The sequence below is a fragment of the Geospiza fortis genome, unplaced genomic scaffold (assembly GCF_000277835.1).
Source record: "Geospiza fortis unplaced genomic scaffold, GeoFor_1.0 scaffold302, whole genome shotgun sequence".
NCBI lineage: Eukaryota > Metazoa > Chordata > Aves > Passeriformes > Thraupidae > Geospiza > Geospiza fortis.
The window spans coordinates 65,447-75,785 of NW_005054572.1; the positions used below are offsets into that span (position 1 = coordinate 65,447).

Genomic DNA, 10,339 nt, shown 5'->3' on the forward strand with positions numbered 1-10,339 from the left:
TTATCACTGCTTTTATGGAGGTTCCTAAGAAACTGTGAGGAAAAGAAAAAGGAGGAGGGAATTGTGTTCCCAGATCCCAACAACCAGGACAGGCTGTGTCACTCCAAGTGTCACTTGTCACCAAACCAACCCCCATGGTCCTTTTACAGTTGGCTGAGACTTTTCAGCCAGAAGCCTTATGGGCTGAAAATACAGGTTTAGATTAAAAAGAAACAAAACAAAACACGATTTTGAACAGTAAAAAAATTGTACTATGGCCTTGTGGAAGCAAGATGTCACAATCTGTCACTCCAAGGAATATTTTGTTCCTCACCTGATTTAAATGAGTCACATCAGTGCAAACCTCAAAAGGAAAGGCTCAGTTTTGGTTTGACCAAACAGTCAGAATGACCTTTTTATGTTTTGTTGTTTTCTTTTTTTTTCTTATTTTTTTGGCCAGAAAAGTTGAAACTTTTTTTTTCCTTGGTTTTTTTTTTCTTTTTTTTAAATTTTGTTTTGATATTTCTGGTTTGGCGAGAAAATCCAAAAACATTGATGTGCACCAGTACTTTCATGCTATTTCCTCCCTTTCAGAAGCCACAGTCTCTGCAGCAGACTGAGGGGTCTGTGTCATGGAAATTGGCAGGGATCAAGCAGTTTGGGAGAGCAATGAGGAAAACAAAGATTCTTTTCCCTCTGATTCCCTGGGAGTTTATCTGGAAGACCCAACAGAGCAGGGCTGTGTAACCTCCCAGTCAAGAAACTCAGGAAACAGCTTCTTCTTTAAAAAATATCAATTTTATTCCAATTTTTGCAGATATATGAGTGACAATAAGCTCCTGTACAATGTTAGCATGTTGCTGATGGAAAGGATAAATAATTAACCTGGCTTATTTTAATTTCCATCGCCTAAGAGTGAAGGGATACAAACCAGCCCACGTCTTTAAATCCGTGGGCTAATTTCAGCTTGGCTTGGCAGGTGAACAGAGGCTTCAGAAATTATGTTCCAACAAGCTCCAGGAAAACAGGGAGCTCTGTAAGTCAGAGGATTTATTAGTGCCTTTCCTGAGAAGAGGAAATCAAGGGGGACCAGCCTTAACGCCATGAGAATCCCCATGGAGGCCAGAGAAATGGACAAGGCTTTGGATGGAGCTCGTGTGTTGTTACAGCCCTTGGTCCACCAGCTTTCCCCACATTCAAATCCAGTTTGGACAAGGTTTGGAGCAACCTGGGGCAGTGGAAGGTGTCCCTGCCCATGGCATGGATGATCTTTAAGGTCCCTTCCCACCCAAATCATTCTGGAATTCCATGAATTTGCTGGTATCCCAAAATACCCCATTAAAGGACATGGCTGAGGCCATTTCCACTCAAAACTCCCCAGTATTTCTCACCATTAATCTTTGATTTTCTCTCAACCCTCACCTAAAATACCAGCACATTCAGGAGTGTGAAGTACTTCATATGAACAGAATGGAGTTTTACCAACCAGCAGCAACTTTTGCTTCACATTGATTAATTTTTAAATCTCCTTGGCACTCCACAATTCCTGCTCAGAGTCCCAAACAAGGAATGGAGCTCAGAACCTCAGAAACCTTAGGAAAAAAGCATTCTCATGGACAACACTGAGGTTCTTTCCCGTTTCTGCTCTGAAAACGCAGGTACAACTAAATTCTTCCTTCTCCTCTGCATGGTCAAATCATTCTGGGATGCCATGAATTTGCTGGTATCCCAAAATACCCCATTAAATGACATGGCTGAGGCCATTTCCACTCAAAACTCCCCAGTATTTCTCACCATTAATCTTTGATTTTCTCTCAACCCTCACCTAAAATACCAGCACATTCAGGAGTGTGAAGTACTTCATATGAACAGAATGGAGTTTTACCAACCAGCAGCAACTTTTGCTTCACATTTATTAATTTTTAAATCTCCTTGGCACTTCACAATTCCTGCTCAGAGTCCCAAACAAGGAATGGAGCTCAGAACCTCAGAAACCTCAGGAAGAAAAGCATTCCCATGGACAACACTGAGGTTCTCTCCTATTTCTGCTCTGAAAACGCAGGTACAACTAAATTCTTCCTTCTCCTCTGCATGGTTCCCCCCCTCTAAAATGTGCAGGAGTGGAAAAAGGGGCATTTTTCCACTCATTGCAAGGAGAGTAGGGAAGCTTGGCACACGAGTGAGCTATGTACTGGAATTTGGGTGGGTCTAGGAAAAAGCACAGACTTCAGTGGAAAACATATATGGGTGTGTGTGTATGTGTGAGCAAAAGCCTTTTAAACCTTAAATTAACCACATCCATGGATTGGTCAGGAGCAAAATTAAATTAAAAAAAAAAAAGAGAGAGAGAGAGAAAGCTGCCCTGAAACAAAACTTTTGGGCAGCACTGAGGATAAGTAACCTTACACCAATGGGGAAGTGTCACTGATATCTTCAATTCTTGCCTGACCACCTCAGGGAAGTAGATGAAAGGCTTTGGTTTGTAAATCAGCCCAGAATTTTGGTGGTTTAGGGGACCCCCATGACCCCTTCTGTCCCCTCTGAGGGGCAGCAGGGTTGGGACAGGAGTGGGGACAGGGATGGGGACAGGGTGTGCAAGCCCCAGGGTGACCCCAGCCCACCTTTGGGAGGTGTTTTAGCAAAGGGCTTTGCTCTGAGAGCACAGCCCCAGGTGGTGGCTCCTGGGCCTTGGGGATGTGTCCAAGACTGGGCATTTGAGGAAATGATTTAATTTCAAGATCTAGAGACTTTATTCAGGGTAATAATGGCCCAAAGGGGCACGTGTGTGAGAGAAGATGCATCCACAACTGACTTTAGATAGAGCAAAATCTCCCACATCCATCTTTTAGGTTTGCAACTGCTTGTGCTTTACAGAACTGGGAATCACAGAATCTTCTGGGTTGGAAGGGTCCCCCAAGGACCACCAAACCCAATTTTTAAGGGAATGACCCATCCAGGGATTGAACCCCCAATCCTGGTGTTTTTACCAGACTCCAACCAGCTAAGCTCACACACCATGGAATGATATTTTAATAAAAAAGTACTTTAATAAATACTTTTAAATAAAAAATACTAATATTTTAAAAATACTTTTAAATTTTAATAAAAGTATTTTAATAAACCTCTGACTTCTATGTAAGTGCACATAAATGTTTGCCTGTGAAATATCACATCCCGAATCTATTGGACACTCTTAAATTTTCTTTCCAGAATTTAAAAATTTGTAAGATTTTTAGGTGAAGTAGCTTCCAAACATTTGTTTGAGATGAAGCAGAGCTTGGTCTCCATTTTTTCAGACCTTGACTGTCAAGGGAAATGGGTGCTTTATGCAATTTGAAATCTTTGTAATGCACAGAAAATGAGGTAGGAATGAACATTTTTGAAGATGTTGTGCTTCTCAAAGAGAATATTGTCCACAATTGCTGTAATTCGCTGTAAAGTAATTAATTATCAAAAAATAAATCAGTTATGTGTGCCAGTAACACAATCTGTGCTTTGCCTAGGAGAGAAAGTCATCCAATGTAAAAATAATTTAGGTTTGGGTGAGAGAAGTGGGTACTTTGTCTCACAGGCTGCACTTTGTCAGCATGAGAGAGAAGAGTCTCTTTTTGAAAACATTTTCCAGAGTGTGAACTTGTTCACACAGGCAGGGCAATTCTTCATAACCAAATAACTTCCTGAGAAAATCAGCTTGCAACAAGTTTTAAGATGAAACCCTGACCAACCCATCCTTCTTTCTTGGCAATGTGCTTTGTGCAATGGCAAACATCCCTCCAAATTCACTGCTGCGTCCTGGCCATGCAGAGATGACAAAAATTTGGATTATTTAGCGGGTTACTCTGTATTTATCATTGCTCTGCCTTCATAAGGCAGCACAAATCAGCTACAACAAACAGGTTAAAAGGATCCAGGAATTCTTTAATAGGAAAAACTTTACTCCAGTAACAGCATCCACCTTCCTGCTGGGTCAAGGTGTGCTATTTCCCCAGTTAGATTTGATTTTGTCCACATTAGGTATAAATGAAAAAAAGGTTACCAATATACTTTAAATAATTTTTTTCCCTTACCACCTTCATGGCCTTTTGCACCCTACCATTACTTTCAATACTATTGAGGTTTTTAGATATTTAAAAGGCACAGGAATTTTAATATTTTTTGGTGGAAAACTCCTCTCATAGCCTGACATTTCAGTGTTGAGATTTAGTGGCTGCACAGAGATGGAAAATTTGGGGAAAATTTTGAGCAATTGAGCAGGTTTATCTCTGCAGAGTATGTGCACATGATATTTGTGGGGTACTCATGGATAATTAAAGCAATTCTTAATGAGCTCGTGGTGTGGGCTAAAGGAGAGCTGTGATTTACTGGAAATGTGATTTATGGGGAGAAAGCAGAGCAAAATCTCTGCCCCAGCACCCTGCAGGGAGCCTCACCCCCATGGCCACACCTCCACCCAGTTCTGAGAGAGCCCTGGTGTGCAGTGACTAATTAAAAACAAACCCCAACTTGACTGGGACACAGAGCAACCGACTGGCACCACATATTGTTAATTAAAAAGAGAGCTGCTGAGCCCCAGGATGTGTTCCTGTCCTGGTGGGGGTGGGATACAGGTAGGAGATGATGCTCTGGGGGTGCTGGAACCTCGTGGCTGATGTTGGGTTTGGGGCTCCAGGGGATCTGGTGTGAAAAAAATAAAGAGGGGCACAAACCACTGTAAATTGTCTGGTCTGAAATGCCCCACTGCTGCCTGATAAATGTCTTTCCTGTCTCAGCTGAGAGTCAGGGAGAAGCAGCAGCCCTGGGGAAGGCAGCCTGCAGCTGTTTTATCCAAATTTTTGAACGACCAGCGAAGCGCTGACTTTTCTCCCTGCCATGGCTTGGCACGCTCATCTTCATTTTCAACCACCTGCTGACAATTGAAATTAAAAATCCAGAGGAAGTGTCTGGTTTTGGGTTTGTTTGCTTGCTTGTTTTTAAACAAAACCAGATTTTTTTATTAGGCCAAGAAATGAATTTGGAGGGAAAAAGGCAAGCAAACAAGAAAAGAAAGCAGAGCAGTTTTCTGTTCCACTAACCCCTCTCCAGCTCTGAAACAGATGCAGCAAATTTGAAACCAGCTGCAGACTGGCAAACCAGTTGCTCTGAGTTTGACTTTATTATTATTATTCCTGTTGTTCAAAGTGATGAAGTGATGAGTGAGTACTGGGGAGGTTAAAAACAAGGTGCTGTCCTTTATCTGCTGTGAAAGAAGGGAAGCAAGGACACAGCCAACCTGTGGTGAGCAGGGAATGACCATCCCAGCAAACTGTTCATGGAATCATGGAATGGTTTGGGTTGGAAGGGATCTTAAACCCACCCAATGCCACCCCTGCCATGGCAGGGACACCTCCCACTGTCCCAGGCTGCTCCCAGCCCCAGTGTCCAGCCTGGCCTTGGGCACTGCCAGGGATCCAGGGGCAGCCCCAGCTGCTCTGGGCACTCCCCACCCTCGCAGGGAACAATTCTTTCCTCACATCTAACCCTGCCCTCCTTCAGCTTAAAGCCTTTCCCACTCATCCTGGCCTTGTGGAAAGTCCCTCTCCAGCCCCCTTTAGGAACTGGAAGGCTCCTCTAGGGTTCCCCTTGCAGCAGTCCAGTCCAATCCCTTTGTTCTCCTGCTGACCTGGGAGGGAATTCCCTTCCCCTTCAGCTTTTTCCAACATAACCTCAGCAGTAAATGGCTTCAGACTAATTATTTTCTATCTTGTTGCCTAATGAAGCTGCCACCCTGTGACCAGAATACTGAAAGGAAGCACAGATACCCCTGATTTGGGTACAAAACCATGAAACTCTTGGCACATGGGCACGAGCAGGCACATTTCAGCTGGGTAATTCTTGTATTTGCGGGGTTCCCAGACGAAGGGAGGAATGACGAATCTGACTCCATGCTCTCAGAAGGCTAATTTATAATTTTGTGGTACTATATTATATTAAAGAATACTATAATAAACTGTAGTAAAGAATACAGAAAGGATACAGACAGAAGGCTAAAAGATAATAATGAAAACTCGTCAGTCTTTCCACAGCCTTGACACAGCTTGGCCCTGATTGGTCATCAAGTCAAAACAATTCACATGAAACCATTGAAACGACCACCAATTTATTTATTGTTTATCCACCAATTTATTGTTGGATAAACAATCTCCAAACACATTCCAAAGGAGCAAAACACAGGAGAAGCAAATGAGATAATTATTGTTTTCCTTTTCTCTGAGGCTTCTCAGCTTCCCAGGAGAAGAATCCTGGGCAAAGGGATTTTTCCTGAAAATGTGAATGTGAGAGGTAATTTATACCAGGAAGTATCCAAAGAGGCAGAAATCAAGGGAAAACAACGCCTTTGGAGCAAAAACCTCACCCACCTTGAGCCCAGGCCTGGAATCAGCCAAAAAAAGGCAGCACCAGCCTCTCTGGGTGTCTTCTCCCTGGGAGCTCCAGAGAGGTGGCCTGTCCCCACTCTGGGATGGGGAAGGCAGCAGGAGCTCTGTGAAAACACTCTCCCAGCAGCCAGAGCAGCTAGCTGGCCAAGGGCCTGTTCCCAAAATAGGAATTAAGTACTTAGGAAGGACTTAGGTAGGCCTGAGTTGACTAAATGAAAAACTATTTTGCAGAAAATCCCTGCCCAGCTCCTGTTTGGTGCTGGATTGTGTCCAGGTGTCTTCATCCCTGACCCTCACCCTGCTGGATGCCCAGGCATGCCACAAAACACCTCATGGATTAATTGATCTTGTGTCTAAGCAGGAAGAGCCCAAAAAATGAGGCATTCCTTGGCTTGTCTTCAATCTTCTCCCAATGCATCCCCTGCTCTCCTTCCCCACCTCCCTCCTGCTCCTCAAACCCCGTGGCTGCTGCCACTTGTGTTCCCAAATCTGGGCCGTGGAGGCAAAGCTGAGACTCCTCCTTGAGTCTGAGGCTTTGTTCCCACATTTGTGACTGATAAGGGGCTGGGGAGATGGGGAGGGGAGACCTTGCTCTAAATGAAGCTTTGCAAAGTTTGGAAGCACCGAAAACAGAGTTTTTGCTGCCTGTGGCAGGGGTTTGGAATGAGATGAACTTTAAGGTCCCTTCCAACCCGAATCCTTTTGTGATTCTGTTATTCTCTGATGCGATGGAGAGGTCAGGAATGGTGGTGCTTTATTTTGCTGAAAATAAATCAATTATGCTGAAATAAAATAATTATGCAGTCAGCTACACGCTTCTCTTGGGGTGGGGTAAGCACTCTTGGTTTGGAGCTTTTGATTCAGAGAGTGGGAAGGGGAGAGGAATGGGATGCAAAACAAAATGAGGGAAGGTAGGATAGTGAGTGATACCCTTGGGGTCAAGAGAAATACCTCCAGGGAGGAGAAATGACGGGATTTAGCTGTTCCCCAAGGTCATCCTGAAAGGGGAGAGTGGAGAAATAGTGGCAGTGACTGCAAAACAGGACAAGAGTTGGTGTTAAGCTCTCTGAAAGTTTAGTCCTGGCTTTGTAGTGGCTGCTAAGTTCAACTGGAATAGGACATCACTCCTGTATCAGTTCCTTCTCTGTGCTGAGGTGTTTGATGTTCCCACAGCAGCCCCAGATGTGACTGGAAGTGGAAGTGCCGGGTATGAACTCAATAAGCAAAAATGCAACAATAAATGTCCCTTTCAGCCTTGCAGAGCAGCTCTGGCACCCAACTTCCCAGAAACAGAGAGGGCAAGATCCCAGGAGTCTGTTCAGACTTGTCTGTGCAGAAAGAGCCAGGGATGGTTTGCACAGCAAGAATGAGGAAAGGGTTTGTGGGTGGGAAGAGCATCACAGCACAGGCAGGTTCTAAATGCCTAACTGTGCTCTCCCAATGTTTGAAAAGATTTTTGGAGCAACAATGTGCCAGCCAGGAAGGCATTCTAAAGGATTTTGTACTGCCCTGCTGAAGAAAAACCATTCATAAAAAAATTTAAAAAAGCAGGACAGGTTTTGGGAAACCTTTCTCTCTCTTTTTTTTTTTCCAGCTGAGCACAAAAAGGAGAGGTTTGTGATGTGAGGAATTTATTACTTTCTTCCTGAAAGAACACTTTTGTGTACTTGAAGGATGTGCATGGCCAAGCCCCTGCTCATCCCCAGAGCCCAGGGCAAGGCGGGAGGGCAGGATTTTGGGAGGGTGGATGCTCCCTTGCAGTGTGTGAGCTGCTCACACCCTTGCAGGATGTGCTTTTTCTCCCCTTGGAGGCCTTGGGAATTACTGGGAGCTTCTCCATTAATTTAATAAGCTTTGAGTCATCTTTTGCCTCCATTCTGCCTTCTTGGTTGTTTTTCTATTTCTTTGCATCAGTGTAGCTCCAAAGGCTCCTCTGTGTAAATCCATAATTACTGCAAAGCCTTGCACGCTGTCCTGGGGAACAACAACATTCCTGGACAAATCTCCCTCAGAAACAACACCCATGAGACTTCTCCAGCTTTAATCCATCTTCCATGCCCAGCAGGTAGAGACAGATGGATTTGGGTTTTTGCTTCCTTACCACTGCTCTGTGAATGGCTGTTGCCCTGGCCCTGCTGTGAGTGATGTGAAACCCATCTCTGGCTTTAGCAGTGCGCCCCTCAGCCCTCCCTGTGCTGGCCCAGGATGTGTCCCTGCTTTCCCCTGCTCCTGGGACCCAAACTGGGAACAGTGACCATTCCCAGGGCTGCCCTGGGCTGATGGGTTGCTCCAAGGTGGCAGCTGCAGGCAAACTTTGGGAGCTGATTTTAACTTGTGGGTTTATTTATGGTTCTCTTGCCTCACTCTTTTTGTGGTTAAAACCAGAAATGTGTAAGTTCAGCTCTTCAATCTTTTCTGTCACCACTGCCCAGTGGGTCCTAGCGCTGAAGGGCTCCTTTTGGAGCCCAGTGTCCAGCTGTGTGGCTGTGCCAGGGGCAAAGCACCCTTCTCCAGCCTCTCCTTCCCTCCCTCCACTCCTGTGAATTCCAGAGCTGAGCCATGGAGGAGGATTTTGCTGGCTGACAGCTGTACAGCATAACCTGGTGCACAGCCCAGGGGGAGGAGGACGTTCATGCTACGCAGAGCACTGAGAATTCAGGAGGCACTTTTGTAACCTACTGAACCACATCAGACCTAGGAAAGATCTGAAGATTATGCAGCCCTCCTCAATGTTTTCTTTCCTCACCCCTGGCTTTTCATTTTCTCCTTGCCAAGCCTGCTAATGGTTTTTTGTGTGCTGCTTGAAAAAACAGCTCAAGTTCTGCCCCCGTCTCAGAGTGGCAGCGAAGCATGCGTGAGGATTTGCTCCAGTGGCAAAGCCACATCTGATTGAGGGGGAAAGAAAAAAAAAATTAAAAAAAAAAAGGAAAACAGCTGAGGCCCTTCGAACAAGTCATGCTCCTGTAGGCTTTTAATCACTTGAGTCTGCCAAGAGAGATCTTGCACAAGCAAAGCTGGCTCCATGCAAGAGGAACATTTTTGCGTGTGTGCAGGCTGGCTCCCTGATAATGTGCTCCCTGGAAGCAGTGGCAGTGTGCTGCTTACACCCCTGGCTGCTGGAATTACCTTAAGGTCAAGGTATTCATGCTTGGTGGCTTGGTATGTAGCTCTGTGTTTTATTGGCTTTGTCTGCGCTGGACTTGGAGGCTCCTCTGGCTGCTCCAAAACGGCTGGTGAGGAGAGGAGGTAATTCAAATTTAGAATGCTAGACAAGCCTGAGACAATTTCATTTTCTTCCCTCTTGAAGTGTGTTACCTTAACTCTGCTTCAGCTCAGTTTTATTTGCAGCTTCACTTTGATTTACAGCGATAAAAAGTAATTTATCGGTGTAAAATCAGTGAGGGAACAGACAGATGTTGTTCTTTTAATTTAAAAATGTATATTACTCTTATTATTTAAGCTTGTTTGCTCATATTAACTCACTGTGGTAGATGTGCTTTGTGATTTAGAGTGAGCATAAACCAAACAAACCAAAGTATTTTGGCTGGGGTTGATTGTCAGGGCAGAGAGTGTGAGGTGCCTCTATAAGATGGGAAATAGCAATGCAGGTGCTATAATGTGGTTTTTTACACATACAGACACCCATAAATAATTTATTTAGAGATATTATAGTGGTCACTTCACTCAGGAAGCAGTGGGGAAGTGGGGGCAGGAGAGAATCCCTATCTGAAGCCCTTTTTTCTTTTTTCTCCTGATGGTTTCATCCGAGTTTCTTCCCCCAAGTGATTGCTGCTGGCTGCTGCCACTGATAAGGGAGGCAGCGTGACAGATCCTCTCTTCCCATGTCACTGTGGCAGAGAAGGGAAGTATTTCTGCAGGGAAAGGAAACCAAGAGGAATTTCCCTGGGGAGGAAAAGAGCACTAGAGGAATTCAGGATCACGCAGGA

The 10,339-nt window shown here is 44.7% G+C and overlaps 1 protein-coding gene across 1 annotated transcript in view; it reads left to right on the forward strand.

Moving 5' to 3' along the window:
* Positions 1–9,221: 9,221 nt before the first annotated feature.
* KCNJ15 (potassium inwardly rectifying channel subfamily J member 15) overlaps positions 9,222–10,339 on the forward strand; it is a 6,639-nt gene continuing 5,521 nt past the window's right edge. The window contains 1 exon segment of the mRNA XM_031064239.1: positions 9,222–9,530. Coding sequence (XP_030920099.1) covers positions 9,415–9,530 — 116 coding nt within the window. The 5' untranslated portion in view covers positions 9,222–9,414.